Source organism: Arabidopsis thaliana, chromosome 2 (assembly GCF_000001735.4).
Source record: "Arabidopsis thaliana chromosome 2, partial sequence".
In the NCBI taxonomy this organism is placed as follows: Eukaryota; Viridiplantae; Streptophyta; class Magnoliopsida; order Brassicales; family Brassicaceae; genus Arabidopsis; species Arabidopsis thaliana.
In genome coordinates this window covers 15,736,517-15,763,856 of record NC_003071.7, presented here as the reverse complement: position 1 = coordinate 15,763,856, position 27,340 = coordinate 15,736,517, and the positions used below count along the sequence as shown (strand labels likewise).

The window sequence follows — 27,340 nt, the reverse complement described above, 5'->3', positions numbered from 1 at the left end:
GCTAAGACCTAAGGGATACTCCAAAATATAGTAGAGACTCTAACCACATAAATAGTCACATGAATTACATGTTCTAAAAAAGAAATCCAGAATAATCAAATTTCATGAAGTGTTGTTTGATGGAAGAAAATGTGATAAGAAACATACAATTCACCACAAAGATAAAGACACTTTAGAGTAATGATGTAGACACAAATATGTTGTTGTTCTTTATTTACCACAAATCCAAACAACGTTGGCTGAAAAATCAATCTTTTATATGCTTTCTTATCACCAAAAATTTAACATATTTCATAATTAATAGAAAAAACTGTTATACGAAGCAAGAGAAGCGACCAATATACAATCATCGTTTCTTATTAAAAAAAAAAAAAAACATCGTCACCGTTAAGTAACGGAGGAAGTCTCCACGGTTCCATCCAGGGCAGGCGTTTTCTCCGTCGGGTCCGTATCTTCTTCTCTCTCTCTCTACAGAAAAAAAAAGAGGAAGAAGAAGAAAAATCAAGATTTGTTGTGTTGGCGAAGCCACAGAGACTGAGTAATCGATTCGATTTTGTTTGCTAATGATGATGACGATACCATCTGCATCGTGCTCATCTTAGCTTTCTCCTCTTTCTGGGTTTATCTGTGCTTAAGGCAAAAAAAGAGTGCTCCTTTTTTCATATCTTCTTCAAAGTTTCGTTTTTTTTTGGTGTTTATTAGAATCTAGAAGTTAACAATTGGAGAATTTGGAATTGGGAAAATAGGGGTTAGATATATCTGTAAGTGGTTTGGTTCTTCTTAGCAAGTGTTTAACTTTGGGAGAGGAAGATGAGAATTACAAGTGTTGTTATGGTTATTGGCTATGAGACTTGTCTCTGGTGTGAGCTGAGATGGTGGTAGATACTTTGTTTTAACGTCTTGGCTATGGAGAATCATCATCCTTCTACTCTATTGTCTATGGATTCAAGTGCTTCTTCTCATGAGGAGCTTGATTTGGAGATGAATAACAACAGGCAATCTCTGCTCTCTGGCCCTCCTGATATCAATTTACCTCTCTCAGCTGAGAGAAGTCCTCCTCCTCCGCCGTGGAATTTAGATGCTTGTGATATTTTGGATGTTGGGTTAGGTTCACAAGCTTATGAGACTGAGAATTACATGAGTGTTGTACCTAAGGTTGGGAGGAAATGTGCTAAACGTGTTGATAGTATCTGGGGTGCTTGGTTTTTCTTCAGTTTCTACTTCAAGCCTGCGTTAAACGAGAAATCAAAGGCGAAAATCGTCCGGGATAGTAATGGGATATCTGGTTTTGACAAGTCGGATTTGAAGCTTGATGTGTTTTTAGTTCAGCATGATATGGAGAATATGTATATGTGGGTGTTTAAGGAAAGACCTGAGAATGCACTAGGGAAGATGCAGTTGAGGAGTTACATGAATGGTCATTCTAGACAAGGGGATCGTTTGTTTCCATTTAGTGTTGAGAAAGGGTTTGTTAGGTCTCACAGAATGCAGAGGAAACACTACAGAGGTTTGTCGAATCCGCAGTGCGTTCATGGGATTGAGCTTGTTCCTTTGCCAAACCTCACGTGTCTAGATGAAGAAGAGAGGAAAAGGTGGATGGAGCTTACGGGTCGTGATTTGAATTTCACCATTCCACCTGAAGCTAGTGACTTTGGTTCTTGGAGAAACCTTCCCAACACTGACTTTGAGCTTGAGAGGCCTACACCTTCTTTGAAGAATCCTACTGCAAACCACTCTAAGAAACTACTCAATGGCTCGGGGCTCAATCTCTCGACTCAACCATCCAACCATTCTAATGGTGAAGCAACCGATTTATCTCCTTCGAGCCACAAGAAGAGGAAGGACTTGTTCTCAAATGGGATTCATGAGGAGGAGTGTTGCTTAACTGTAAACCCACAACCTCCTGTTATCGAAGCTCACCAGAATGAGCTACCTACTTGGTCAAACGAGTTTACTGGGGCCATGAAAAACGTTTATGGACCTGTTACTGCTGCAAAAACGATCTATGAGGACGAAGAAGGCTACTTGATCATAATCAGCCTTCCTTTTGTGGATTTGAACAGCGTTAAAGTCTCCTGGAGGAACACTCTCACACATGGAATCATAAAAGTTTCATGCCTCAGCACATCGCGCGTACCTTTCATAAAGAGACATGATAGAACATTCAAGTTGACTGATTCAGCCTCTGAGCATTGCCCGCCAGGTGAATTTGTCAGAGAGATCCCATTATCAAACCGAATCCCGGAAGATGCAAACATTGAAGCGTATTACGATGGACCTGGATCAGTTCTTGAGATACTTGTCCCAAAACTAAGAGCTGGCCCGGAAGAGCACGAGGTGCGGGTGTGTCTCCGTCCCAACCTCGGTGGAAACGATCTTATGCTGACTTAAAAAGAGAAACAACTGTTTAGTTTTCTTGTTTGTAGAAGCTTATTATAGGAGTCATCTCTCATTGATATTGGCCACTCATATATAGGCGTTTTCACTGTTTTAATGGGATTTTTCACACATTGCAATCTTGTGTACGTTGTGTTGGAATCAACCCTATCCATAGATTCAACTTGGTGTTTGTATAAAGAAAGAAAAATTGTTATGATCTCTGATAGTACTACCACACCATGATTATATAATAAGAGCTGTGAGTGCTGACTATAACATTCAATTAAACATGTAAACTGTGTGAACTATAATAACTCGTTCAAGCAATAAAAATGAATCATATCAGAAATACAATTTCAGGCTACTGATTGAGATCAAGCAAAAGCTGTCGAATTGCATCCGAAGTGAGCGGTATATTCAAACACTCTTGACCATCGGAGTTTCTCTTGGTCTTAACCAGTTCGTGGTCTTTAAATTCCGTGAGATGAGAGTTTAAAGTCACTTGACTGCTCACAAAGAAGCGTTCCCGAGACGCTGAATACAGATCATCAGTGGGCATCCCATCTTCATCTGGGTGTGAAAGTTGGTACTCAGCAAGAATCTTGAAGACATTCTGACCGTTTGGTGTTAAACTCTGTAAAACAATGGCTGCTGTTTTGGCGGTTTGGGCTGTGCTTCCCTGTGCAAGAACCAACGGGAAGAATACACCTTCGACATTGTATGGTGCAAATGTTGGAACATGGTGCCATAGCCAGTTAAACTGTTTGTGCACCATTTTCTTGTCCCACACTGCCAATGGACACAAGAAACATAGCCTCAGGTCAAATAAGCAGTACATAAGGTCTTAGAAGTCTTTGACAGATAGCAGTGAACAGAATTTTTTTGCAATAGACCTCAGCCATGATAAGCAATTAGCAGGAGAGATAGAGAATAGTGCTTACATAATGGAGCGTTGACATGGTCAATAGAGGCAACCAAGCGTATGTGTGAACAAGAAGAAAGCCGGGCAAGAGTTTGTTGTGATTCGGGATCTCTTAGAGCAGGGCCGTCAATGTTATGAACAACAACGCATATGAAGCAGTCTTTATCTCCAGACTGTGGACCATGTAGAAAGGAAAGAATATCATCCATGGAGCGTGAAGGAAATGTTTCTTGACCTTTAGACAAACTCCCGGAACTCTTTCTTTTACATTTCAAAAGCTCGGATAGAAGTTCAGCTAATGCCAAAAGAACCTAAATTTGCAACACAGAAAAGAACAATTAGTCATCATTTAAAACTACTTCTTTTCCAACCTGAAGAACATAGAGCTGCGCAAGAGAAAAAATTGCTGCATCCAAACTGACAAAAGAGTACCTGCTTTAGATTTACGGAAGGGAGGTAGCCATTGATGACCACAACAGAATAGTCAGTCAAAGAAGCAGAAGCAAAATCTTCAACTAAAGCTTTCTTAGATCCAAAGCCATACATTAGAAGGCCAAAGCCACACCTGGAAGCAGCAACAAGAATTGAGAACACCAGAAGTATATAGACAAACTAAAATATTCAGGTTCTAGCTTCAAAAGTAAGAGCTTTTCTCACCTGAGCTCAAAGACCCACTTTGAGTACATAGTCTTGTAATCACTCATAAGCTCAGATATCTCTTTCGAGTGCTTCATTTCAATTGTAGAAGCCGTTTCTCTAAGCTCCTGTAAACACACAATGCTTCTCCATCAACTTGTCAAGGAAAGTATCTATTACCAAAAGCATAATTTAAAAGAGCATACCCAACAAAACTCACCTGCTCATCAACAATATGTATATCAGAGAGCTTGTGGGCAGAACGCTTACTCGCCCCACCCAATTCTTTTGCCAAGAAGTAGTTTCTTGAAAACCCATACTCATCTTCTTCTATGTTCTCAATGTCCTCCATTTTCGTGCAACAACAAAATAACAGAAGAATTCCACCTTAAACTCAATTCCTATGTAGGAAAGAATCTCCTGAGACAACAGTAATAAGAGAATCAACACTATTTCTGTTTTCACTTTGAACAATGGTATGAAGCTGGTAAGAATTGGATCAGACCCAATCGCCAAAAGCTACACAGAAGGGGAATTACGGTAATTCCGAAAACACACTTTAACACACGGTAATTCAGACCCAATCAACTGTTGTTATCCTGAAGAGCTTATAGAAATAGGAAAGTGCACAACATACATAGGAAAAGAAACACACATCAGTTCTCTTATTCTCTCATAAATATGAGATTCTAATTAATCAATCCTCCCTGAACTCTGAATTCCCATGGTTCCATCACAAGATTGATGCCATCAATCAATATGTTATTGCTGCTATAAGAGAACTGAACTAAACAGAATGAATCTCGCAAACAGAACCCAACTATGATGATGTTGGAGTTAAGTAATTAAAGTTTAAAGTCCCAAAGAGAAAGACTTTTCTTCCCACAAGTAAACCAATACAAACACCAAAGCTAGATTATATTCTTACATGAAAAACCGAAAAGATAGATCTCGAATCGCCATTTTCTCAATTCAGAATTGAACAAAGAATCAAACGAAACATAGAAATGAATTAGATCGTAAAGAAGAAGCTGAAATACGCAAAGGGGCACTGAGAGAAATGAAAGAACATACCTTTAGGAAGAGGCAAATCGTTTGGCGACGACGACACCGTTACAATGTCCCTCTAGCCAATGAAAGTGGATGATAAGAAAAAATTATGACAAATCGGTTTGGTTTTGGTTTTGACGGAGAATATATGAATCGATCCACACAGTTTAACCTAGATTTATTTGAGCTGAGACTATTAAACCCCAAACATATGAATCAGATTCCAAAAAATAGAGAATCCCTACGATGATTAAGATGCAGTCTCTCAATTTTCCCGCGCGTTTTTCTTCGTCTTTCCCGGTTAACAACTTTACGTCGTCGTTTCACAATCATAAAAATTAAACGGTTCCGATGTGATGATACGGATGACAACAGATCCAACGGTCTATATGTGATGTTCACAAAATCACATGGCTGTGACAGAAAGACTGTGACGGCTATGGCCTATTGAGATTTGTTAATTGGGGGAGTTGAGATTTCTCAGCTGTTGTTAGGGATTTGTATGAAATGTTCTAATTGTTTGAATGAATGAATCAAATGTTATAATTTGTGCATTGGAAAATAATATATAACTAGAGTTGAAAAGCTTCTAATGAGCATTATTGTTCTAAAAAGATAGTCAACAGGGAGATAACAAGGATTTGAGTTCAAAAGAAAAGAAAGAAAAAGATACAACAATTCAGAATGAAAGAGTAAATTCTGGTAACTGTGACTTTGCTGGGATTTGGCTACTCTACCGTACCAGACACGTGGACCGGAATAATGTGAAGCTGAACAATTCCTCAAGTCCATGCTTCATGAAGTGTTCTGCCGCTTTTTGGCCTTTAGTTATGTTAATAAGACTCTACATTAGGTTCACCTGTTGGACAATTCCAGTACCAATCTTTTTTTATCTGCTTATTAGTGAAAAATAAAAGAATATCATCAAAGACTTATGGTTTAAAACAGTGCAATGCATAACAATCAATGAACAAGAAACAAACCTTGACACTCAGAATCTGTCCCTGCTTCATCACTTCAGTTAATTCCTTCTTCAGACCCCCATCAGTTGTTCTCCCGTTCATATTCACAGCAAGGACATTTGGTGTCTTAATGCTCACCTGGACTTTAAACTGACTTCCACAAGTTAGGGTTGAGCGGAAGAAGAAAACGAGAGTAGTTTTAGTTTTTTTGGTTGTTCCTTCCAGACCCGGCCCGATATCGAAGCGACCAAAGCCCATGCTTTTTGAGCAAACACGTTTTTAGCAGAGACCTTGGAAATATTGAGTGAAGCTCTCACGTGACAAAAACACGCACAAAATTATTCAAGTTACCACGTTTATTAAGCAAAACGATTGAGCCAAAAAAAACGCATCAGAATCTGGAACCTGGATCAGATCTAGTCAGGGGTCAGATCGGAGAGCCGGCAATATAATGGCAGCGGCGAGACGATTACGGACGCTCCAATCTCAGCCGGAGAACAAGGTCTGTGTCGATTGCTCCCAGAAGAATCCACAATGGGCATCGATTTCATATGGAATCTTCATGTGCTTGGAATGCTCCGGTAAGCACCGTGGTTTAGGTGTTCACATCTCATTCGTCAGATCCGTCACCATGGATTCATGGTCCGAGATCCAGATCAAGAAAATGGACGCTGGAGGCAACGAGCGTCTCAACAATTTTCTCGCTCAGTACGGGATCTCGAAAGAGACTGATATCATCTCCAAGTACAATTCCAACGCCGCGTCTGTGTATCGAGATCGGATCCAAGCTTTAGCTGAGGGAAGACAATGGAGAGATCCGCCGATTGTTAAGGAATCGGTTGGTGGTGGATTGATGAATAAGAAGCCTCCGTTGTCTCAAGGCGGTGGTAGAGATTCTGGTAATGGTGGATGGGATAATTGGGATAACGATGATTCGTTTAGATCTACGGATATGAGGAGGAATCAATCGGCGGGTGATTTTAGGTCATCGGGAGGTCGTGGTGCTCCGGCGAAGTCGAAATCGTCTGAGGATATATATTCACGGTCTCAGCTGGAGGCGTCGGCGGCGAATAAGGAGAGTTTCTTTGCGAAAAGGATGGCTGAGAATGAGTCTAAGCCTGAGGGACTTCCTCCTTCACAAGGTGGTAAGTATGTTGGGTTTGGATCTAGTCCAGGTCCAGCTCCGAGAAGCAATCAACAGAGTGGTGGTGGTGATGTTTTCTCTGTTATGTCTGAGGTAAATTTGGAAGCTTTTTGAGAGTGATTTGGTTAGATGCGACATGCGAGTGACTTCTCTGTTTATCCTGTAAATGAATGTGTTTGTTTTACGCGTATATGCTTATAGGGTTTTGGAAGATTGTCTCTTGTTGCTGCATCAGCTGCAAATGTTGTTCAGACTGGAACCATGGAGTTTACTTCCAAGGTACTTCTTTTATCATTTCTGCTTCGATGTTGTGGTTGATTCGTTTGCATCGTGATCAGTAAGCTCACTCCTTGGTAACATTCTGTAGTCTAGTTGTTAAGTTTATATTGAGATCGTGACTATTCGCTTGGTGTCTGTCTAATTGCCGCTATGCTCATTGCTCTGTTTGTTAGATTATCCCATTTTTGACATTGTTATGTAACACAAAATTAGAGTCTTTTCTAGCTGCATAATCTTCTTACTTTAATTGCAGTGTTAAAGCTCTTTTTTTTTTTTTTTGTCTTTATGCCCCTGCAAAATCTCTAGGGAGATCCTCTAAAACGCTGAACTGAGCATAATGCCGGATGCTCGTCCTTCTTTTCAAATACTGCTAACATTAGAAATTATAGAATTTTGAAGACAAGTGAGATAAGAAACCTTTGTTCATTGTGCAGGTCAAAGAAGGTGGCTTAGATCAGACGGTCAGTGAGACTGTTAATGTTGTTGCGAGTAAGACAACAGAGATAGGACAGAGGACATGGGGGATCATGAAAGGAGTGATGGCAATTGCCTCACAAAAGGTTGAAGAGTTCACTAAAGAAGAAGCATCAACTTGGAATCAACAGAATAAAACTGAGGGCAACGGTTACTACCAGAACTCTGGGATTGGAAACAAAACAGCAAATTCATCTTTTGGAGGATCACAATCATCATCAAGTGGTCACAACAACAGTTATCGTAACTCGAATTCTTGGGATGACTGGGGAGAAGAGAACAATAGCAAAAAGGAAGCAGCACCAAAGGTGTCGACTTCTAATGATGATGACGACGGCGGTTGGGCTGGTTGGGATGATAATGATGCTAAAGATGATGATTTCTATTATCAGCCTGCAAGCGATAAGAAATCTGTAGGTCACAATGGGAAATCAGACACTGCTTGGACCGGTGGAGGTTTTCTCTAACGGTAAGCACCAAATCAAGTTAAACGAATCGAATATGTAAACGTCTATATAATCACCACAAAACACTATTCCCTAAATCGCAGGTGTTACAGGATAATGGTGAATGAAGTTTGTACAATTAAGGAATAGCAGAGCCTGTGGTCTTCTCGTGCTCTGTCACAAGAGAGAGCAGAGTGGTCATCTCAACCATTAAGCCACCACTGGTCTTTCTTTTCACATATCAATTGCTTGGCGTTCAATCAAATCGATCGTCACTATTTGTTCTTCTACAATATATATAGTTTTTTTTTTTATTTGTACAAGTTTCACAGTCACAGAGGATTGCTTGCTAAACTATTCGGGTTAGTCTTCAGCTCTTTTTTTGAGATTCAAACTTTTATTTTTCTTGAAATTTGTAATGATCACAAAAGACAAATTTTCCGTTTTATTGTCTTCTTTCTCATTCGCATACTACTTTTGGTCGGGTTGCTATCGTTTCTTACTTCACTGAATTTCTAGTTTACCGGGATCTGATCGGATTACGGATTTACATATTCAGAATGAATTTTCAGTACGTCAAAAAGAAAATGGGTTATAACGTTTTTCTCAGCTTATTTCATACATAAATTTCTTCAGTACCTTGAGGAAAAGAAGTAGATAAATAGAGGTGTTATGTCCGAAAATGGCGGTGTTAAGCGGAGATGAAACATTATGGAAGAAATACTATGACTTCACACTAACTAAATCTCGATATACCAAGCAATGTCTCTTTGGAATGTTGAAAGTTTGAAACTTAAGGAAGGCTAAGCTTGCTTAACGTATACGATGCAAATTGGTTAATGAATGCATGTCATAATTTCATTTCACGTCTCATTTCATGTTTGTATTTTAAAATTTTAATTATAACGAAGAGAAGTTGGTCAATGAAGGATGACAGAGAGAGCATGTCTCTGTCACGTTTTATGTTCTATCGTTCAAACCGGACCAGTTCACACTTCCATTCAATAATCCGACATCCTGAACCAGGCCAGGTAAACTCTTAAAGCACTTAAAAGAGCAAGAGATATATGGCAATCCATTGGAGTCAATCGATGGAAAGATAGTTAAAAGACAAATATTCGTACCAATCTAACCAATTCTCTTAATTATAAAAATCAAGAATCATCTAATGTATACGTACCAACTCAAATGTTTTATTTGTCTTTCTTTTTTATTAGTTGTAAAAGTCTATTTCAAGATTACAACTTTACAAAATATAATCCCTTGTACATTTTAATTTTTAGTATGCACTTTACGAATATAAACTATAAAAGTCTCTAGAAGTTTAACAAATATATAGTCAAGTCAATTTGAATATTTGAGAAATCATTGTCCAAATAAACCCCTTTACAGTAAAATCCAAATTTTAAGATTTCTGTGGATTGATGTTTACTATATCAGTAGTAACTTTCTTTTCTAGTCATTCAACGAAAATCTAAACATTGATTATAATTAGCTGTCATATAAAAACTTAATTAATTACTACCTGTCAACAGCAAACTTTCTCTACTCACGCGTGAGCCTATTTAAAGCCACACAGTTTTCTTCTTCGTTCCTTACCATCCATCCAACTTGTAACTCTCTTTCTCTATTTCTTCTCCATTCTGTTTGCTCTGCAACATCTTTTAGGGTTTATTATTGTTGGTTTCTTCATTTTCTTTCTCTAAAATATTTGCAGAGGAAGAGAGAGAGAGAGAGAGAGATCATGGGAATATATGGAGTGATGACAGGGAAAAAAGGAAAGAGTGGGTTTGGATCTGCTTCTACTGCTGAAGATGTTACTCAAGCCATTGATGCCAGTCATCTCACTGCCATCATCACAGGTTCTTTCATTTTTCCTTTTCCTTCTGATATTTTCTTGCAAACCCAATCTATTACTATTGCCAAACAAATTTTATTTTACGTTTACTCGTCGTGTAAGACTTTCTTCCAAAAAAAGAATCGGAAAACACTATAAAATTAGTCAAGTCTACTATAAATTCAATGAATGGAAGATGAAATGTTTTAATGGTGGATGAAAAGTCAAACTTTTAGGATTAAGCTAGAGTTTCGATTGTGACTTGTGAGGCAAATAATATAAAGGGGACTTTTTTTTTTTTTTGTATTTCAAACACCAAAGATTTTCTTTCTGTTTTGTCATGACCGATTTTTTGTCCATAAACAAAATATCTTAGTTATGTATCTTCTCTCTAATTAAGACTAAGTTAATAGATCAAAATTAAACTCGCATATGAATGTTGTTGCCAAAGTTATTTTCATTAAAATTGAAAGCTAATATGTTTTGTAGTATTTAGTTGGTACTATAATTTTTGACCAATATGCAATTTTATGAACAATTATTGTTTGAACAAACAAAAAGGTGGAACAAGTGGGATTGGATTGGAGGCAGCTAGAGTGTTAGCAATGAGAGGAGCTCATGTCATCATTGCCGCAAGAAACCCAAAAGCTGCTAATGAGTCTAAAGAGATGATTCTTCAGATGAACCCTAATGCTCGCGTCGACTATCTCCAGATCGATGTCTCTTCCATCAAATCAGTCAGATCCTTCGTTGATCAGTTTCTTGCCCTTAATGTTCCTCTCAACATTCTCATGTACGTTTGAATATTACTTGTTGAATTTTCTTTTTTCTTTTGCAGCGATTAAGAGTTAATTATATGTTAACTTGTTGTGTCTTTGAAATGTTATTAGAAACAATGCAGGTGTTATGTTTTGTCCTTTCAAGCTCACCGAAGATGGGATTGAATCACAATTCGCAACAAACCACATTGGTAAGATTTTATTGATAGTGTTTTCTTGTCAGTATCGAAATACGCAATATTCGTTACCAAAACATCATGTTATGACATGAATTATAAAGAAATATACTAGTCAATAAACCATTTTTATATAACATTACGTGAGTGAATCTTTATATATATATATTTATATTATAATGATTGTCCAGGTCATTTTCTGTTGACGAATCTGCTTCTGGACAAAATGAAAAGTACCGCAAGAGAAAGTGGAGTCCAAGGAAGGATTGTGAATCTGTCATCTATTGCTCATACTTATACTTACTCTGAAGGTATCAAGTTCCAAGGCATCAATGACCCTGCTGGGTAAGTTTGTTATTCAATTTTATGCTAATGAAACGAGACTAAATATTTTTAACTGATGTAAACACTAATTCTCTATCCTATGCATTATCTAGATATTCGGAGAGAAGGGCTTATGGACAGTCCAAACTCTCAAACTTGTTGCACTCCAATGCACTCTCTCGTAGACTACAGGTAATATATTATTTACACATTGATATACTTTAATTAAATCAAAGTTTGATGCCATAAAATGATGAATATGATTTTGGGATGTAGGAAGAAGGTGTGAACATCACTATAAATTCGGTGCACCCTGGTCTTGTCACCACTAATCTCTTTCGCTACTCCGGTTTTAGCATGAGTACGTATACCAATTCTCCAATGGTCATTCAAACACTTAAATTTTAATATTTTCTTATCTTAAAATCGACATTTACTTGCATATTCAGAGGTCTTCAGGGCTATGACTTTCCTCTTTTGGAAAAATATACCTCAGGTGAATTTAAAACCCTTTTCAAATAAATGTTCTTATGAGATTTTAGTTTTTATTTTACAAATATAATTCTTTTGGGGGCATTTTCAGGGAGCAGCAACAACATGCTACGTTGCACTTCATCCAGATCTCGAAGGCGTCACCGGAAAGTATTTCGGCGACTGTAACATCGTTGCTCCGAGCAAATTTGCTACCAACAATTCTCTCGCCGATAAACTTTGGGATTTCAGTGTCTTTCTCATCGATTCTATCTCTAAATAATCTATCATCATCAAGACAAATTCTTAGACATTCAAAATTTATTTATCCTTCTTGATATTGTTACATTAATGCCATATCTTTTTCACCACCACATATTTCTTTATGGAATACCATAATTTAGAAATCATTATCCATATTTTTTCTTGAATAAAATTATAAAACACAATTTGTTTGTGTAAGAAAATAACTTTTTTCATCTAGTAATCTATTTATATCTCCCAAATGAAATAACAAAGGTTATATCATAACCAGTTCATGGGCCTAAATTAATGGGCTTCGTCGGCCTCCCAAAGGCCCATAGTCCTTACGACGACGGCGGAAAGAGCCACAACAATTGCTGCAAAAACCGGCGGCACAACGAGGTCCATCTTCGACCTCCGGAAAAGATTCGCCGGTAAACACAAGACCTCCGAGGGAAGATCCAGCGGAACCAATATGGCTGCATAAGAACCGCACCGCCGCGAGAACACCTCAGAAGAAGACGGGAAAATCGCCGACACGAAAGCGAATTCCGGTGCAAGCGAGATGATAGCCACCGTTAACGTCAGAAACAACGTCCACGTTGCGCCGTAGACGAAGTGTGGAATCCGCCATGCGAATCTGTGAGTCAGAGAGGAGAACATATGGCGAATCATTGGTTTTAAGTTCTTAAAAGTGTTCTTCGTTCTCTTTATATATTTATAGTTCCATCGATCGTAAAGAGTTCCGCCATAGGAATTGGAGTAGCTTCGATGAAAAAGAGAAGTAGAAAGAGAAGATAACCTAATCTCTTACCTGCTCTTGGTGACGAACGAATAAGGAAAAGTGAAAAATACAAAAATTATGTTATCAATCCTAAAATTCCAAAATATACCAAGTTACTAGTAAAATTTACAAAATTATCTTAAATGAATTTACAAACCTTACTTAAAAGTTAAATTAAACCGTTTTAGTTATTAAAGGCTTGTATAATTTGTGTTTTGGGTTGTGATATATATTGTAGGATATTTTATTCAAGTTAAAAACACTAAAAAACATCTCTAACACAAAAGGTCCCACATATACATGTGGATATTCACTTAAACAGAAACTGAAATGATTTGTTCTCTTCTCGTACTTTCTTCCAAGTTGTCATCACTCACCAGCAACTGCCACGATTTTCTTCCCCTTTTTCTTTCGATTTACATAATCACTCCAAAGGTTTTAATTTATTCTTAAACAGTCTCCATACTTTTAATTATCTCATATTTTCCCCTCGGTTAACTACAATATCCAATTTTACTCTCATAATTTCGTGTAACCGACTTAAACTGATATTTAATATCATAAAATTATACATAGAAATTATCATCGCAACCAAAATTAATACTTACTCGAATCAACATTTTTTTTTCTAAAAGCAGATTGAAATTTAAGAGATAAAGTAATCCGGTCAAAAAGTTACATTTAAAAACAAGGGCCAGTTTGTATTTTCTCACGATTCGGATATTATTTTCCTTCTTTTTATCTCCTAATTACTATTTTTTCCAAAAATATAAAAAAATATCTGTTTTTTTTTTCTGTTTTCTTTTTTCTTTCTTCATCTCTCTCTATTCTTTGCTTTGAAAAGTAATCTGGACCGCGAACAAAGCTTTTTCGTTTTCTGGTTCGTTGCCGCCTTGCACGTTCCTTCTTCTTCCTTCTCTCCCCCCCATCTTATCTCTTTCCCCCCCTTTACCCTAACCCTAATTTTCTTCGCCGTCCTCTCTTTTCTCTCTATCTAATTTCGTTCCCATATTCGAAATCTCTTACCTTTTATCTCCAGATCTTTTAGATCCGTAATTCCCTACTATTGATTATACCCAAACTTTTACTCTTATCTTCCTCGTTTGATTCTTATGCTTCCTTTTATGAATTGATTTCTTCATAAAGTCATCATCTTTGGATTGAATTCGACTCATTAATCAATCCGTTAACCAATAACCACCTTGACAGTTTCTTCTCCGAGGATTCCAGATTACAATTCTAGTGGAGCTGTAATTGGATTCAGATCTAACTCAAGTTAGTGTTACTGTTGTGTCTATTGGATGCAATCGTGTTGTGATATTGAATATATTTCTGATGGGAGAAGGAACTATTTGTTTGGAGATGCCAAAGGAAGAGAATGGTCAATTGAAAAGAGATAGGCTTGATGATGATACTGATGAAGGTAATAAAGGAGATCACTTTCCCAGTAAGAAACAAGCTAAAGAAGCTTCTAATGATGACATTACATCGGAGATTTCAAATCCAGTCGCTTCTCCGGTTGAAAGCACGTCTCTTTTTCGTGATGTCTCTAGCCAGCCGGTTAAATCCGGTTTAGTTGAGTGCTCCGGGAGTGATTTTGGGTCCGAAGAGACTGTAAGTGACGATGCATCCGTTGTAGGTAGCTCACAAACAGAGCAGTCGAGTGATGTTTTACCATCTCGTTTTGTGTTGGAGATTCCTAAGCATCTTAGCTCGACTGGGATCACGAAGATCACGTTTAAGTTGAGTAAACCAAAGAAGGAATTTGATGATTTGCCTTTGATAAAGGATCATACTTGGGACGCTGGTGTTGTGAAGATGCCGAAGAAAAAGATTGTTTCTTTGAGCTACCCATCTAATGTCAAGAAGCTATTGGAAACGGGTATACTTGAAGGAGCTCGAGTGAAGTATATTTCAACCCCACCTGTGGTAAAGTTTGAATCTTTGTGTTTCGATATTTTCCTTTAGGGTGTTTTGTATCTGACTTATACCACTTTTGATGGCTGATAGAGACAGCTTCTGGGGATAATCCATTCGGGTGGCTATTTGTGTGGCTGTACAACTTGCAATTTCTCGAAAGTGAGTTGTTTTGCGATTGTTATTTTATTATTTATGGTTTTCTTGTTTCTTATTCTGTGTATTTTAACGATGTGATATTTTGTTTATGTATAAAGGTTCTAAGTGCGTATGAGTTTGAGCAGCATGCTGGTGCAAAAACTAGACATCCTAATAATCACATATTTTTGGAGAATAGAAGGGCGGTTTATAACATAGTTCAAGAACTGAAGACTGCTCCTCGTGTTGTTCTCGAGGAAGTGATAAGGAATGTAGCTGGTTCTGCTCTGAATGAGGAGGGCTTACGAGCTTGGAAAGGTGATGGCCAGGTGTTTAGCTTGTTGGTGCATCTATGCGCTTTCCGTAGTTTTGATTAGTACTGCTGAGCCTGATATGTTGTTATTTCCTGCAGCAAGTTTCCAACAGAGTAATAGCATGTCTGACCGGAATTATATTACGGATCATTCCACTGTCAGGTACTATCACCTCCTACTTCTGGTTTAGAACTTGATCTGTAATTACTAATTAGGGATTTTATTTGAGTAGATAGTCAGTAATATACTTGGACCCTGTAGTGACGTACCTTTTCCGTTTCGTATAACTTTTAGTTAATGCACTATTAAGTTACCATTTTGTGTTACTATCTGAAACTGATTCCTGTGAAAGCTGCAGTTATCTTGGTCCTGGTCTTGATGAGAGTCAGAGCCTTACTCCATGCTCTGTGGAGAACCATTATTTTTCAGAGAAAACATATGCAAAGGACACATTAGATGAGCCGAAGCGGATAGCAAAGAAGTAGGCATATTTGATGTTTTCATTTACAAATTAATCACTGTAGTAATCTAAGTATTACTTATGGTCCTTATGGACAATTATCTATGGAGGTAAGAAATTTATTTGGTCGCTAATCCTGTAGGCTTACTTCTCATGTATCTGGTACGGGTTGCCATAAGAAAGTTTCTGAAGGAAGCAATAGAAAAAGGTTTGTGTTACTTTTTGATCAACCTCATCATTTGTGTTTTTTCTGTTAGCCTTTGAATCTCTAATTTCTATCCGATATTGATGAAAAGATACAATCCTCTGTTTCTAGGGATAATGATTTACATCGGTTGCTGTTTATGCCTAATGGACTTCCAGACGGGACTGAATTGGCTTACTATGTGAAAACGCAGGTTCGTTATTGCAGACAAATAACTCGTACTGCTTATTTCCGTGAAATTTGAATCGAACTTTAGTTTTGCTTACATTTTTTCCCATACAGAAACTACTACAGGGTTACAAGCAAGGAAGTGGTATAGTATGTAGCTGCTGCAGTAGAGAGGTAAATGGTGTTATGCAGTGGCTATGTTGGTTGTCCATCAGACTCGGTTTAAACTTCGGATATAATTTTACTGATTTTTACTTTTTTCGTTTGTATTTGTATACGATAGATTAGTCCTTCGCAATTTGAAGCGCATGCTGGAATGGCGGCTAGACGACAACCGTGAGTTATCCAATATTATGTTATTTTTCCTTCATGTTGGAATGCATATCTGAATATTTTGTATCTTGTGCAGTTATCGACATATCTTCATCTCTTCTGGATTGTCATTGCATGATATAGCCATGTCACTGGCCAATGGACATGTCATTACAACTGGTGATAGTGATGACATGTGTTCTATTTGTGGGGATGGTGGAGATTTGTTACTTTGTGCTGGATGTCCTCAAGCATTTCATACAGGTAGGTGTAAAAGTACTGTACTCTACTATATTAAACATGCAATTTCTAGGTTTCAAACTGAAAGTAGCTGAAGCACAGATCCATAATGGTTTCCTCAACCATAGAGCATATGGAACTTTGGTTCAGGGACGACGTTGCTTAGAATTAAACTCTCGTATTATTTTCTGGTTCTGATCATTCATGTCTCTTTTCATATGCAGCTTGTTTGAAATTTCAGTCTATGCCTGAAGGTACTTGGTACTGTTCGAGCTGCAATGATGGACCTATCTCTAGTAAAAAGGCTACTACTACTGATCCTTCTGGCAACGCTAGGCCTATAGTTATAAGACTCTCAAGAGTCGTGAAAGCGCCAGAAAGCGATATTGGTGGCTGTGTGTTCTGCAGGTTAGTTGCAATTTTGATTACTGTGCATGATGTGGAATCTAGATGTGGATTATTACTTTTTTTGTGAGACACATTAAGGTGCCAGTTTTGATATGTGTATTCTTCCCCTTTGGTGCTTACTGCTTACTGTGTTTCACTCTCGTTTTATGGTTGATAGGTCCCATGATTTTAGCATTGGAAAATTTGATGATAGGACTGTTATTCTCTGTGACCAGGTACTCTCTTGATTCATAATCTCTATAATTCATTGCTTCCCATTACCAGTTCAGCCTTTTCTGATAGTCCTCTTCTTCTTTTCTTTTGTAGTGTGAGAAAGAGTACCATGTTGGTTGCCTGAGAGAGAACGGGTTCTGTGATTTGAAAGTAAGTTGTGTAAGGCTGGCTCCTTCTGCGTTGTGCTAGCAGAACTCATTCAACTTTATTTAACCTCTCTCCTGAATGCTGTAGGAAATCCCGCAGGAGAAATGGTTCTGCTGTAGCAATTGCAGCAGGATTCACACGGCAGTTCAGAATTCTGTTTCTTGTGGGCCACAAACTCTTCCTACACCTTTGTTAGACATGATATGCAGAAAAGACAGAGAAAAAGGAATATTTACCGATATTGGGGATACAGTCGAATGGAGAATACTTAGTGGAAAAAGTCGATACCCAGAGCATCTGCCTTTGCTTTCACGAGCGGCTGTTATCTTCAGGGTATGTCTTTACCTGAGATGTGTTCCAACTATCTTTTGACTTTATCACTTGAAAAAAATATGTGCTCTCGGGCTATTTCTTGGGTCACTTTCTCGCAGTTAACTTTGACCTTCTTAAATTATGTATACCAAACTTGCAGCCTAATTCTTGCATGTCTAATCTTCTAGGAGTGTTTTGATCCCATTGTTGCAAAGTCTGGCCGTGATCTGATTCCTGTCATGGTGTATGGGTAAGTTATGACGTGATAAACTACAATACAATAGCAATGTTTTCGTAGTGGTTGATTCGCAGTGTAATTCTTATGATATAATTGCAGGAGAAATATATCTGGCCAGGAGTTTGGAGGAATGTACTGTTTGGTCCTGATAGTAAAGTATGTTGTCTCTTTCTCTTTATCACTGATGTATCTCTTTCAACTTCTGTGTGCTCTATGCTAATCGTTTTCTTCTTCTCATGATGTGACTTTAGTTCTCTTGTTGTTTCTGCTGCGCTGCTGAGGATATTTGGTCAGGAAGTTGCTGAACTTCCTATAGTGGCCACAAGCCGAGAGTACCAAGGAAGGGTAAAACTTCTGTACATGTCATATTTATCGTAATATCTAGGTGGGTTTTCTCTAACCAATGGATTAAATGTGAATGGTGTCACTAGGGATACTTCCAAGGGCTGTATGCCTGTGTAGAGAATCTTCTTTCTTCTTTAAATGTTGAGAACCTGGTTCTTCCGGCAGCTGAAGAAGCAGAGTCTATATGGACAAAGAAGTTTGGCTTTACAAAGATGTCTGACCAGCAAGTAAGTGATTTGTTCTTTCTTTTGGAATTGTGTTTTTCTTTAGATTTTTAGTATTCAGACAAGTCGGGGAAAACAAATAGTTTCGATAGATATAGATTTTGGTTAAGCAGCAAGATGTTGTTGGTAACAAGCAATTACAATGGTGTTTTTTTTTTTGCAGTTGCAGGAGTACCAAAAGGAAGTGCAGCTTACAATATTCAAAGGAACCTCAATGCTGGAGAAGAAAGTACCTAAGGCGACAACGGGTTTATCAGAATCTACAACTCTCATCTGATCTGTTTCGTTAAAAGATTCGTCAAGATTTTGGTGTTCGGATCTTTCCTCTTCTTTGTTTTTGTTTTCTGGAAGATGGAACCGTTTTTTGGTAATTTTTTGTAATATTTTTGAATATAGATAGTAGGTTTTACAAAGAAGTCCCAGAACAGTTCCATGTTTTGTATAGAGACCAAAGAGAATAAATAGAAAACAGATAGCTATAAACATGTTCTTGGGACTAAGTTTTTTATTAACCAGAAAATAAATCATTTTCAGAAGTATTCTTTTTGTTTTCTGTAATGTTTGTGGAAATCTTATGTAAGATTTGGATGAAGATAACAATCTTAACTTCAAATTTGTTTCCCTTGAAATTATACTTCAATTACATATGTGTATACTGTATCATCATCATTTCTTTCATGTTTGTTAACCTGTGGAAAACAGAGGAAACGACGACGTTTTGTCTGATTTATAAAAGTTAAAACCCTTTGATAAGCCCTAAAGATTGCCATTTCCGATCTCAAATCCTTTTGTCCCACTTGCTATAATGGCGTTCGTTTCCAGCTTTCGCCGTCTCGTTGCCGGATCCAGTAGCCTCTTGTCTTCTCCATCCTTGTGTGTTCGCCGCTGCTCAACTCTTACGTCTCCCCGGCTCTTCGTTAGCGGTAATTTCTCTCTTCAACTGTCTTCAATTTCTTATCTTTTTTTTTGGAATATGCAAGCTTGGATTTTGGTCATGTTAGCTTATAGATGATAATGTGTTTGTTTTATGTGGATCAGTGTTTGACCATTTTGAGATATGATCTCCTACTTGTTCAGTATCAGAGTGTTAAGTCTTAATGTGAAGGGTATAAAGAGGAAATGTGGATTAGAATGAGTTTGGTAAAGTGGGAGCCTTTTTGGCTTTGAGATTATGATCAGTGATCTTATCAATCAGTTTCATCTTGTGTCTGGAAATCAACATGAAGGTTTAGATTTACTTTCCATTTTTTCTGATAATTGACTTTAGTGGTTAGTGAGGCATTGTAAGGCTTGTTTGTGGTGAGTGTGCTAATCGTCTTTGTGTTGGTGATTCCGTCTTTGTTACGATGGAAAGCATCAACAAGTTGTGGAATTCATAAGTATCGTTTTTCGTTTTCTTTATTAGACTCTTTAAGGCCTGAAGATAAAGAATGTGTAGAGAGGGTCTTTGACCATTTGAGAAAGAGGGCGCCTTTTGGCTTCGGGAGAGATTAGGATCTGTGATCTTATCAATCAGTTGTATCTTGTGTCTAGAATCAACATGAAGGTTTTGATCTACTTGCCAATTTTCTTATAGTTGAATTTAGTGGTTAGAGAGGCATTGGGAGGCTTGTGGTCAGTGTGCTAATCATCTTTGTGTTGGTGATTCCTTCTTTGCTACTATCGAAAGGTCTCAAAATGTCGAGCTCATAAGAATGTCCTGAGTTTATAGATTGCTACTGTATTTGTTTGTTTGGAACTTTAGAATCCTCTTTTAAGGCTTGAAGTTAAAGAATGTTAACCCCATTATATGAACTTGGTATCTATGAATAGGTCTCTCCAGACTCACAACAAATGAAAAGCTTCAGGATGCATTTGCTTCTTTTGGACAGCTCGTCGATGGTAATGTTACTCTTGGATTCCTTAATCCAATATATATAGAGCATCAGATCAATAGGTTTTGTTTTCATGTTGCAGCGAGAGTGATCACAGACAGAGATTCCGGGAGATCAAAGGGTTTTGGTTTTGTGACATATGCAACAATTGAAGATGCAGAGAAAGCCAAGGCAGAGATGAATGCAAAGTTCTTGGACGGTTGGGTAATTTTTGTTGATCCTGCAAGACCTAGAGAACCAAGACGGCCTCTGCAACAGGAACCGCTTCGGCCTTCCTCCGAATCTGGTTTCACAACCAACAAAACCATCGGATGGTGTAAATGAACAAAATCCAACTACTTATGCTATGAAATGAAAATAATTTCTTGGAGCCAAAAGACAAATCCTTTGGACCTTAACTTATGTTTTCGAGATATCTATCATATGATGCAATAACAAGTTACCTAACAAACGAACAACAACAACTCATTCTCTTTTCACTTTAACAAATTACAAACGCAGATTAAATAACAAAAACGCTTTGCACACAAAACAATAAAATAATAATGACCAAAACGCAGCGTTTTAGGCTAATCACAGCCTTTCTCTTTCTCTGCCAACGCCCAACAGTGAATTTTCTCTGTTACTGTGACTTTCCTCTAGGGTTTAAGGTTTGATTTTCAGACAAAAGTATAATCAATCATTCTGTAACTTAAGGTTTGATATTCAGACAAAAGTACAATCAATTCGGCGATTGGTCTCAGAAGATGCATTCTTGTTCTCATACTCACTTCGTATCTTTCAAGCTTCCTCATTTCTTCGCGCCTAAGGTCTCTTCTCTCATTCTTTATCTCTTTTGTGTGTGCTTTGTCGCCAATTAAGAAGAAAAGTTTAAAACTTTGGATTTTCTTAACAGAGTTTTGTGGTGTCTTCACGGAGAGAATTAAGAGTGTTCGCAGTGGCAACTACCGTCGAGGAGGCGTCCGGTAACATACCAGCGGCTCCGATTTCTCTACCTCAAGGGTCATGGAAACAGGTTTTGAATTGCATATAAAATTAGAAATCTTTTCGAGAAGTTGCTATCAAAGTCTGAAAATTTGAGTGTTTTGTTTAGATAGCTGGTGGAGTTACAGCTGCTAAAGGGTTTAAAGCTGCTGGTATGTATGCTGGATTACGAGCTGCAGGGAAGAAACCTGATCTCGCTCTTGTAACATGTGATGTCGAAGCTGTAGCTGCAGGTCCAATGCTGGCTTTTGTGGCTCCTTTAATGTTGGTTTTGTTTGTTTGAAATGTAAACAAGCTTTTTTGACTTTTATCTTGAAAATAATTTTCAGGTGTGTTTACTACTAATGTGGTTGCTGCTGCTCCTGTAGTTTACTGTAAAAAAGTTCTTGAGACTTCGAAAACGGTACTCCTCTATGTCATTAATTGGATTTCGGACTTAGAACAATGCATTTTGTGCTTCTGAGCATTGAACTTTTAGTGTTCTTTAGGCTCGTGCAGTGTTGATCAATGCCGGTCAGGCCAATGCAGCTACGGTAAGATATCTCGAGCTGTGTTGTTTAGGAGTTAATTCATATGATTTTGAAGTAGCCTGAAATCTATAGGGTTGTTAGCTATGGATCACTCATTATTGTTATACGTTTTTCAGGGTGATGCTGGTTACCAAGATATGTTAGATTGTGTTGGATCTATTGCGACGGTATGCTTTTGGTGTCTTTCATTCCCATGTCTCCCGCGAAACTTCGTATCTTTCAACACTGTTACCGTTTGTTTCTTTACCGTTGTAGCTACTTAAAGTGAAGCCAGAGGAAGTGTTAATTGAGTCAACTGGTGTTATCGGTCAGAGAATAAAAAAGGTATAACTTATTTCTTTCTCATTTTTCCTCCATGCAAGTGCTTGACAAAGTTAGTTTACTCGTGAATCTTTGCAGGAAGAGCTTCTCCACGCACTTCCAACTCTAGTCAACTCGAGATCAGACTCTGTGGAAGAGTATAATCTTCTTTTCTCAATCTCTCTTTTAAGTTCGTAGGTCACAGTCTTCACTTTCTTTGGTAGCCATTGGGCATAACCATATGAATGTTGAAATGCAGGGCAGATTCTGCTGCTGTAGCTATCACAACAACAGATCTTGTAAGCAAGAGTGTTGCAGTTGAATCACAGGTAGGTTTAAGAAACACGTTGTATACTCTATTTCTAGCATTGATATCTCTTACAAAATTTTTGACATTGCTCAGGTTGGTGGAATCAAAATTCGAGTTGGTGGTATGGCTAAAGGCTCCGGGATGATCCATCCCAATATGGCAACTATGTTAGGTGTATGTCCTTTAGCTCTTACTTTCTTTTGCCTGTGTAGTTATATTAAGACATACACTTTGATGTTAAACGATTCCAAATCGATATATTTATCTTTCTCAGGTCATCACAACAGATGCACTAGTTGAAAGTGATATCTGGAGAAAGATGGTAAAGGTTGCAGTTAACCGAAGTTTCAACCAGATCACTGTATGTTACACAATTTCAATTTTCAAACATTGTTGTAATTAAATTATTTCATTTCCAGTCTCATTAAATAAAAGCATGGTCTTATAGGTAGATGGAGACACGAGTACTAACGACACAGTCATTGCTTTAGCTAGCGGGCTATCTGGATCACCTTCTATATCATCTTTGAACTGTAAAGAAGCTGCACAGCTTCAGGCATGCCTCGATGCGGTATGTATGTTATTTTGCTATCTTCCTAACAGTTGTTCAAGAGCTGGACTTAACATGGAGCCCATCTTTTTCAGGTGATGCAAGGACTTGCTAAATCAATAGCTTGGGATGGTGAAGGTGCTACATGTCTCATCGAGGTTCACAAAATAAAACTATTATTCCCAACCCTTTGATTGAAAACAAATCTTAACCAATAACACAAATATCAACAGGTAACTGTTAAAGGAACAGAAACTGAAGCAGAAGCAGCGAAAATTGCACGCTCTGTGGCTTCCTCTTCCCTGGTCAAAGTATGAGATCCTAGATGTATACATGAATAATCAAAGGGAGCTTTCTTGTTTCTAAATAATAATACTAAACGTCTGTTGTTGCTGGTGTGACAGGCAGCTGTTTATGGGAGAGATCCAAACTGGGGACGCATAGCTGCAGCTGCTGGCTATGCCGGGGTTTCTTTTCAGATGGATAAGCTGAAGATATCCCTCGGCGAGTTCTCACTCATGGAGAGTGGTCAACCTCTTCCGTTTGACAGGTTTATCTTACAACTGATATGTCTTTCATTGGGAAAATGAAGTTCGATCATGTTCTTATACATGTGTATATACGCAGGGATGGAGCAAGTAACTACCTCAAGAAAACCGGTGAGGTTCACGGAACAGTTACAATCGATATATCCGTAGGTAAGAGATTCATTTGGCTAGCATTATTAAATCAACCATGTATTGTGAACCTGAGTGTGGTTTTGTCCTACGAACAGGTGATGGTGCAGCCATCGGAAAGGCATGGGGATGCGATCTTAGCTATGACTATGTCAAGATCAACGCTGAGTACACCTCATAGAACTGAGACCGAGAGACAGAGTTTCATTTACTGTTTTTGTGTTATATCTCAAATTATAAACTGAATTTGGTTCAAATAAGCGGACAACGTTTCAACAATAAAGTTCCATTGACTTATTCTCAAAAGTGAAAACTGGAACCAAAAAGAAAAAAGTAACAAACTTCAACAAAATCTTCACAATAGTGTCAAGGATCATCCATTACCCATAAAAAAAAAAACTGAAAAGTTACGAAACTCAACATGAATCACACACAGAGATTTGATTATTTATCATACAAGAGGAAGCCAAACTGAAAATGTGCTTGGTTACTAGCAGCCACTCATTCATGAAGATGCTGCAACTATAGGCATCTGAGTTACCCAATCAAATTTGTCTCGACTGTGTTTGCGAGAAGCTTGCTTCTTGTCTTTGCTGCTGCCACCACGTGAGGAAGAGTTGTCTTTAGACTTCTGTCCTTTCTTTCCAGTCTTCCTGTGGTTGTCTTTGCTCTTGGATTTCTGCTGCTGTTTCTTGCTTCTTGTGACTGTGTGGGAGGCTATCGAGGGAGGAGGATCATACACATCAGCCCCCCATGAAACACTCGACTTCCTCAGTGACAAGCCATACTTCTCTCGACTGCCTTTTATGGCTGGGATAAGAACAATTGGTGTCTGCTGCAATTTAAGAAACATGTGAGAAACAATCAGGATAGAGTAGGAACACACAGCCTTGACTTGAGAGATATGACAAGGATCTCACTATGAAATCAATCTGACTAACAACAATTCCGAGGACTCTTAAAACTCTTACTAATGTACAAACTATGGAACTCCAGAGACACTGATTTCTTAAATCAAATGTTTCCTCCTTTCTTGGACTACATATATGGAGACTTATTCTTTCTAAAACTTTCTGGACTGGTTCAGTGAAAATCAACCACACATGGCAAATATCAATGACACACGAGCCTAGGCAAAACAACTAACTACTGTGATCTTTCAAGCTTTCAAAAGATGATACTTACAGTCATAAGGTTCTCATCCTTGTCTTCATCATCAGAAGAGTTAGGACTTAAAACAGATTTGCCGAAATCCTGAACAGCGGTTTCATCATTCACAGTTGGGTCTATATAACCAGTTTCATCTCCATCAGACTCCTGAGAATCTTCAGAGCCAGTAAACGAGGTATGCTCCGAGCCTTTAGAACATTGTGTGGGACTCGAAGTAGAGATGTCAAAGTCTGCATCTTTGAAATCCAACTTACCACAAACAGAGCTCATATCCAACTAACAGTACAAGGTAATCACAGTAGTAGTAGTAACTGCACAAACAAATTTAAAGTTATCATCAGTAAATATGATCTTTAGAGCACACAACGAAAACAAAGACTCATGCTCAAATTTTATTCACTCTACTCGCATGATATTATAGAAGCCCATGAATTAAAACATAGACTATGTGTTTAGATCCCAAATTGAACAGAATTAAATTTGCAGAAGTCAAAGAAACAAAAAAAAAATCACCTTTTTGTGCTGCAAATCAAACACCGCCAGAAGTTAAAGCACCAAAGATCAAATCGAGCTAAGAAAATCTCAAGAAGTAAACGAGGGCGAGAGAAGAAAGGGTAAAAAGGAGAGAAGAAGGAAAGGAAATGTTAACTAAGATTACCACGCCAATCACACTTTTCAAGAGGTTTCAAACGATTAGAACTCAAACCAGAATGATAAGGAGTCAACGAAGGAATCAAAGACAGGAGAGGAAGAAGCTTAGAGGGCACCGAAGGCATTCTTATCTTATGCTCTTCGAAACCCTGTTACCGTAAAAAAGCCCTAATTCTCCAATTTTCGAATCCCAGAAATCGCAGAGATCTCAGAAAACTTTGATCCAGAAAGAAAACCACCACGAACGATAGAGCTAGATATACCCAAAAAAACGAAGCCGTGAAACCCTTAAAATTGGATCATGGAAAGAACCAGAGAATCAAGGAGAAAAACTATATCCACAACGAATCTCACGCTTGAGGAAGACGATAAAGAAAAGCTAATTTGAGAAAGAAGAAGAAGACGAAGAAGAAATGAATAATTATGATTGATGACGATTTTAAACTAGAATATCCAACGGTGATAGATGTGGCGGCCTACCTTTAGATAGATTTATGACTGTACACGTGTCCCTTATCTTTTTAGACTTTCCTTACGGGCCTTGATATTTTCCTTTTGGGTCTAATGGGCTGAGAATAATAGACTGGAAATAAACTACACCAAAAAAATCTACCTAATTATTAGGTCGGTCTTATCAATAGCGTCTCATGATTCAACGGCCTGTTGGTGTAGAAGACGACGATATAACAAGTTTCTCTTGTAATAAAATCCACTAATTAGAGAAATAGCGTTTAGTTTGTTTTGTCGATGTCACACACAAACGCAACTCTATAACGCAATTGATGGATAGAAATTAGTTTATAAATACCTGATGGAGCAATTTGCATATTATCCAAATTCCAGGGACTCAAACGTTAAATAAAACAATTATAAATCACTGAAAGGAAGAAGAAGAATCAAATTCAACCATCAATTTTGAACCATTAGAGTGATCATCAAACAATTCACGAAACTCAAAACATCTAAACAAACCGAGTCTAAACCAAACACTTAACCGGAAATTTACAGGAAAACCCTAACTGGTGAATTTGGTAACCGCCTTCGTGCCTTCAGAAACCGCATGTTTAGCGAGTTCTCCAGGCAACACAAGTCTCACAGCGGTTTGAATCTCCCTCGATGTAATCGTCGGCTTCTTATTGTACCTAGCGAGCTTTGACGATTCCTGAGCAAGTTTCTCGAAGATGTCATTGATGAAACTGTTCATAATCCCCATAGCTTTCCCAGAGATTCCAACATCTGGATGAACTTGTTTCAGAACCTTGAAGATGTAGATCTTGTAAGTCTCGACGCTCTTCTTCGATTTCTTCTTCTTCTTCTCGCTTCCTCCGGCGTCTTTGCTGATTTTCTTCTCCGCCTTTGGGAGTTTCTCCGCCGGAGCTTTCCCGGCTGGTTTCTTCTCTGCCGGTTTCTTCTCCGCTGCTTTCGGCGCCATTAGAGATATTTGATGAAAATTGAGTTTGATTTTAGTGATTTTGAGAATGTGAGAATTGAGAGACGCGTTGATGCTGAATGATGATAATTGTTTATATACAGATATGTAACTGCTTGTAAATGGGTATTTGTTTTTCGCGAGGATCGATGACGTGGCTTAAATAAATAAACGGTTGAGATTATTTAGGATCTCTAGAACGGTTGAGATTATTTAGGATCTCTGCCATCTGAATATCTGATGCATCGCTCCTTTTATTGGGCTGGATCTGAAAGTTATAGCTCAAGGCCCATGACTAGTGAGGCTAAAGCCTTCACT

The 27,340-nt window shown here is 38.1% G+C and overlaps 10 protein-coding genes and 1 long non-coding RNA gene across 18 annotated transcripts, besides 1 other annotated feature; 6 read left to right on the top strand and 5 right to left on the bottom strand.

Moving 5' to 3' along the window:
- Window positions 1–405: 405 nt before the first annotated feature.
- Window positions 406–2,562, top strand: SLT1 (HSP20-like chaperones superfamily protein). 2 transcript variants are annotated; one of them, NM_201896.2, is made up of 2 exons: window positions 474–897; window positions 1,325–2,557. In NM_201896.2, exon 2 carries the CDS (start codon window positions 1,336–1,338, stop codon window positions 2,389–2,391), a length of 1,056 nt encoding a protein of 351 aa, NP_973625.1. In that variant the 5' UTR covers window positions 474–897; window positions 1,325–1,335; the 3' UTR covers window positions 2,392–2,557. The 2 variants fall into 2 exon arrangements, with proteins under 2 accessions (NP_565864.1, NP_973625.1); NM_129312.4 differs by having other exon boundaries at window positions 406–2,562.
- Window positions 2,563–2,594: 32 nt separating this feature from the next.
- On the bottom strand, window positions 2,595–5,256 carry ORC2 (origin recognition complex second largest subunit 2). Of its 2 annotated transcripts, none has more exons than NM_201895.3 (6): window positions 5,012–5,256; window positions 4,158–4,357; window positions 3,959–4,065; window positions 3,734–3,866; window positions 3,321–3,558; window positions 2,595–3,168 (listed from the first exon to the last, which is right to left on the bottom strand). In NM_201895.3, the coding sequence occupies exons 2-6, from the start codon at window positions 4,287–4,289 to the stop codon at window positions 2,741–2,743; spliced, it is 1,038 nt and encodes a 345-aa protein (NP_973624.1). In that variant the 5' UTR covers window positions 4,290–4,357; window positions 5,012–5,256; the 3' UTR covers window positions 2,595–2,740. The 2 variants fall into 2 exon arrangements, with proteins under 2 accessions (NP_973624.1, NP_181292.1); NM_129311.3 differs by having other exon boundaries at window positions 3,321–3,612; window positions 5,012–5,223.
- A 321-nt stretch (window positions 5,257–5,577) lies between these two features.
- Window positions 5,578–7,135, bottom strand: AT2G37555. The gene is made up of 2 exons (NR_140737.1): window positions 5,971–7,135; window positions 5,578–5,880 (listed from the first exon to the last, which is right to left on the bottom strand). It is a non-coding gene; the product is annotated as an other RNA (long non-coding RNA).
- Window positions 6,256–8,779, top strand: AGD7 (ARF-GAP domain 7). 2 transcript variants are annotated; one of them, NM_129310.3, is made up of 4 exons: window positions 6,256–7,186; window positions 7,295–7,372; window positions 7,807–8,315; window positions 8,397–8,779. In NM_129310.3, exons 1-3 carry the CDS (start codon window positions 6,401–6,403, stop codon window positions 8,311–8,313), a joined length of 1,371 nt encoding a protein of 456 aa, NP_181291.1. In that variant the 5' UTR covers window positions 6,256–6,400; the 3' UTR covers window positions 8,314–8,315; window positions 8,397–8,779. The 2 variants fall into 2 exon arrangements, with proteins under 2 accessions (NP_181291.1, NP_001031503.1); NM_001036426.1 differs by having other exon boundaries at window positions 6,326–7,186; window positions 8,406–8,753.
- Window positions 8,780–9,795: 1,016 nt separating this feature from the next.
- AT2G37540 (NAD(P)-binding Rossmann-fold superfamily protein) lies at window positions 9,796–12,289 on the top strand. Of its 2 annotated transcripts, NM_129309.4 has the most exons (8): window positions 9,796–10,154; window positions 10,691–10,922; window positions 11,020–11,099; window positions 11,276–11,429; window positions 11,522–11,600; window positions 11,685–11,769; window positions 11,858–11,904; window positions 11,992–12,289. In NM_129309.4, exons 1-8 carry the CDS (start codon window positions 10,037–10,039, stop codon window positions 12,160–12,162), a joined length of 966 nt encoding a protein of 321 aa, NP_181290.1. In that variant the 5' UTR covers window positions 9,796–10,036; the 3' UTR covers window positions 12,163–12,289. The 2 variants fall into 2 exon arrangements, with proteins under 2 accessions (NP_181290.1, NP_001324627.1); NM_001336663.1 differs by lacking the exons at window positions 11,858–11,904; window positions 11,992–12,289 and having other exon boundaries at window positions 9,890–10,154; window positions 11,685–11,819.
- Window positions 12,185–12,942, bottom strand: AT2G37530 (forkhead box protein G1). The gene has a single exon (NM_129308.2): window positions 12,185–12,887. It carries the CDS (start codon window positions 12,795–12,797, stop codon window positions 12,429–12,431), a length of 369 nt encoding a protein of 122 aa, NP_181289.2. The 5' UTR covers window positions 12,798–12,887; the 3' UTR covers window positions 12,185–12,428.
- A 779-nt stretch (window positions 12,943–13,721) lies between these two features.
- On the top strand, window positions 13,722–19,187 carry AT2G37520 (Acyl-CoA N-acyltransferase with RING/FYVE/PHD-type zinc finger domain-containing protein). Its single transcript, NM_129307.5, has 19 exons — window positions 13,722–14,835; window positions 14,917–14,985; window positions 15,081–15,279; window positions 15,374–15,437; window positions 15,634–15,756; window positions 15,878–15,943; window positions 16,052–16,133; window positions 16,223–16,282; window positions 16,392–16,444; window positions 16,518–16,684; window positions 16,885–17,068; window positions 17,226–17,283; window positions 17,375–17,431; window positions 17,516–17,761; window positions 17,929–17,990; window positions 18,078–18,134; window positions 18,230–18,323; window positions 18,410–18,550; window positions 18,711–19,187. The coding sequence occupies exons 1-19, from the start codon at window positions 14,242–14,244 to the stop codon at window positions 18,822–18,824; spliced, it is 2,490 nt and encodes an 829-aa protein (NP_181288.4). The 5' UTR covers window positions 13,722–14,241; the 3' UTR covers window positions 18,825–19,187.
- Window positions 19,188–19,250: 63 nt separating this feature from the next.
- On the top strand, window positions 19,251–20,877 carry AT2G37510 (RNA-binding (RRM/RBD/RNP motifs) family protein). Of its 2 annotated transcripts, NM_129306.3 has the most exons (3): window positions 19,251–19,470; window positions 20,360–20,428; window positions 20,504–20,877. In NM_129306.3, exons 1-3 carry the CDS (start codon window positions 19,353–19,355, stop codon window positions 20,743–20,745), a joined length of 429 nt encoding a protein of 142 aa, NP_181287.1. In that variant the 5' UTR covers window positions 19,251–19,352; the 3' UTR covers window positions 20,746–20,877. The 2 variants fall into 2 exon arrangements, with proteins under 2 accessions (NP_181287.1, NP_001325085.1); NM_001336662.1 differs by having other exon boundaries at window positions 20,360–20,877.
- Window positions 20,878–21,018: 141 nt separating this feature from the next.
- Window positions 21,019–24,074, top strand: AT2G37500 (arginine biosynthesis protein ArgJ family). 2 transcript variants are annotated; one of them, NM_001124991.1, is made up of 17 exons: window positions 21,019–21,230; window positions 21,317–21,436; window positions 21,519–21,638; window positions 21,735–21,808; window positions 21,894–21,938; window positions 22,052–22,102; window positions 22,191–22,259; window positions 22,335–22,393; window positions 22,495–22,564; window positions 22,639–22,719; window positions 22,820–22,906; window positions 22,994–23,116; window positions 23,191–23,253; window positions 23,329–23,406; window positions 23,500–23,645; window positions 23,723–23,793; window positions 23,871–24,074. In NM_001124991.1, exons 2-17 carry the CDS (start codon window positions 21,427–21,429, stop codon window positions 23,951–23,953), a joined length of 1,230 nt encoding a protein of 409 aa, NP_001118463.1. In that variant the 5' UTR covers window positions 21,019–21,230; window positions 21,317–21,426; the 3' UTR covers window positions 23,954–24,074. The 2 variants fall into 2 exon arrangements, with proteins under 2 accessions (NP_001118463.1, NP_565863.1); NM_129305.3 differs by having other exon boundaries at window positions 21,515–21,638.
- Window positions 24,009–26,015, bottom strand: AT2G37480 (uncharacterized protein). 2 transcript variants are annotated; one of them, NM_179952.3, is made up of 3 exons: window positions 25,456–26,015; window positions 24,958–25,253; window positions 24,009–24,607 (listed from the first exon to the last, which is right to left on the bottom strand). In NM_179952.3, exons 2-3 carry the CDS (start codon window positions 25,210–25,212, stop codon window positions 24,278–24,280), a joined length of 585 nt encoding a protein of 194 aa, NP_850283.1. In that variant the 5' UTR covers window positions 25,213–25,253; window positions 25,456–26,015; the 3' UTR covers window positions 24,009–24,277. The 2 variants fall into 2 exon arrangements, with proteins under 2 accessions (NP_850283.1, NP_973623.1); NM_201894.3 differs by having other exon boundaries at window positions 24,009–24,604.
- Window positions 25,587–25,718: a sequence feature (AT2G37480.uORF1).
- Window positions 26,016–26,128: 113 nt separating the features above from the next.
- On the bottom strand, window positions 26,129–27,130 carry AT2G37470 (Histone superfamily protein). Its single transcript, NM_129302.3, has one exon. The coding sequence runs from the start codon at window positions 27,023–27,025 to the stop codon at window positions 26,609–26,611; it is 417 nt and encodes a 138-aa protein (NP_181283.1). The 5' UTR covers window positions 27,026–27,130; the 3' UTR covers window positions 26,129–26,608.
- Window positions 27,131–27,340: the final 210 nt, after the last annotated feature.

What these genes read in the sequence shown, in the direction of transcription:
- AGD7 (NM_129310.3), top strand. Translation starts at nt 6,401, where the DNA reads ATGGCAGCGGCGAGACGATTACGGACGCTCCAATCTCAGCCGGAGAAC. An exon ending in TTTTCTCTGTTATGTCTGAG is followed by an intron (nt 7,187 to 7,294) that starts GTAAATTTGGAA and finishes ATATGCTTATAG; the next exon opens with GGTTTTGGAAGATTGTCTCT. An exon ending in CCATGGAGTTTACTTCCAAG is followed by an intron (nt 7,373 to 7,806) that starts GTACTTCTTTTA and finishes TTCATTGTGCAG; the next exon opens with GTCAAAGAAGGTGGCTTAGA.
- SLT1 (NM_129312.4), top strand. Translation starts at nt 907, where the DNA reads ATGGAGAATCATCATCCTTCTACTCTATTGTCTATGGATTCAAGTGCT.
- AT2G37530 (NM_129308.2), bottom strand. Translation starts at nt 12,797, where the DNA reads ATGATTCGCCATATGTTCTCCTCTCTGACTCACAGATTCGCATGGCGG.
- AT2G37510 (NM_001336662.1), top strand. Translation starts at nt 19,353, where the DNA reads ATGGCGTTCGTTTCCAGCTTTCGCCGTCTCGTTGCCGGATCCAGTAGC. An exon ending in TCCCCGGCTCTTCGTTAGCG is followed by an intron (nt 19,471 to 20,359) that starts GTAATTTCTCTC and finishes ATCTATGAATAG; the next exon opens with GTCTCTCCAGACTCACAACA.
- AT2G37480 (NM_179952.3), bottom strand. Translation starts at nt 25,212, where the DNA reads ATGAGCTCTGTTTGTGGTAAGTTGGATTTCAAAGATGCAGACTTTGAC. An exon ending in AGGATGAGAACCTTATGACT is followed by an intron (nt 24,608 to 24,957) that starts GTAAGTATCATC and finishes CTTAAATTGCAG; the next exon opens with CAGACACCAATTGTTCTTAT.
- AT2G37500 (NM_129305.3), top strand. Translation starts at nt 21,168, where the DNA reads ATGCATTCTTGTTCTCATACTCACTTCGTATCTTTCAAGCTTCCTCAT. An exon ending in GTGTTGCAGTTGAATCACAG is followed by an intron (nt 22,565 to 22,638) that starts GTAGGTTTAAGA and finishes GACATTGCTCAG; the next exon opens with GTTGGTGGAATCAAAATTCG. An exon ending in CAACCTCTTCCGTTTGACAG is followed by an intron (nt 23,646 to 23,722) that starts GTTTATCTTACA and finishes GTATATACGCAG; the next exon opens with GGATGGAGCAAGTAACTACC.
- AT2G37540 (NM_129309.4), top strand. Translation starts at nt 10,037, where the DNA reads ATGGGAATATATGGAGTGATGACAGGGAAAAAAGGAAAGAGTGGGTTT. An exon ending in TCTCACTGCCATCATCACAG is followed by an intron (nt 10,155 to 10,690) that starts GTTCTTTCATTT and finishes ACAAACAAAAAG; the next exon opens with GTGGAACAAGTGGGATTGGA. An exon ending in CTACTCCGGTTTTAGCATGA is followed by an intron (nt 11,770 to 11,857) that starts GTACGTATACCA and finishes TTGCATATTCAG; the next exon opens with AGGTCTTCAGGGCTATGACT.
- AT2G37470 (NM_129302.3), bottom strand. Translation starts at nt 27,025, where the DNA reads ATGGCGCCGAAAGCAGCGGAGAAGAAACCGGCAGAGAAGAAACCAGCC.
- AT2G37520 (NM_129307.5), top strand. Translation starts at nt 14,242, where the DNA reads ATGGGAGAAGGAACTATTTGTTTGGAGATGCCAAAGGAAGAGAATGGT. An exon ending in ATGGCGGCTAGACGACAACC is followed by an intron (nt 16,445 to 16,517) that starts GTGAGTTATCCA and finishes TATCTTGTGCAG; the next exon opens with TTATCGACATATCTTCATCT. An exon ending in ATTCCTGTCATGGTGTATGG is followed by an intron (nt 17,991 to 18,077) that starts GTAAGTTATGAC and finishes ATATAATTGCAG; the next exon opens with GAGAAATATATCTGGCCAGG.
- ORC2 (NM_129311.3), bottom strand. Translation starts at nt 4,289, where the DNA reads ATGGAGGACATTGAGAACATAGAAGAAGATGAGTATGGGTTTTCAAGA. An exon ending in TACATATTGTTGATGAGCAG is followed by an intron (nt 4,066 to 4,157) that starts GTGAGTTTTGTT and finishes GTGTGTTTACAG; the next exon opens with GAGCTTAGAGAAACGGCTTC. An exon ending in CTTCCGTAAATCTAAAGCAG is followed by an intron (nt 3,613 to 3,733) that starts GTACTCTTTTGT and finishes TTGCAAATTTAG; the next exon opens with GTTCTTTTGGCATTAGCTGA.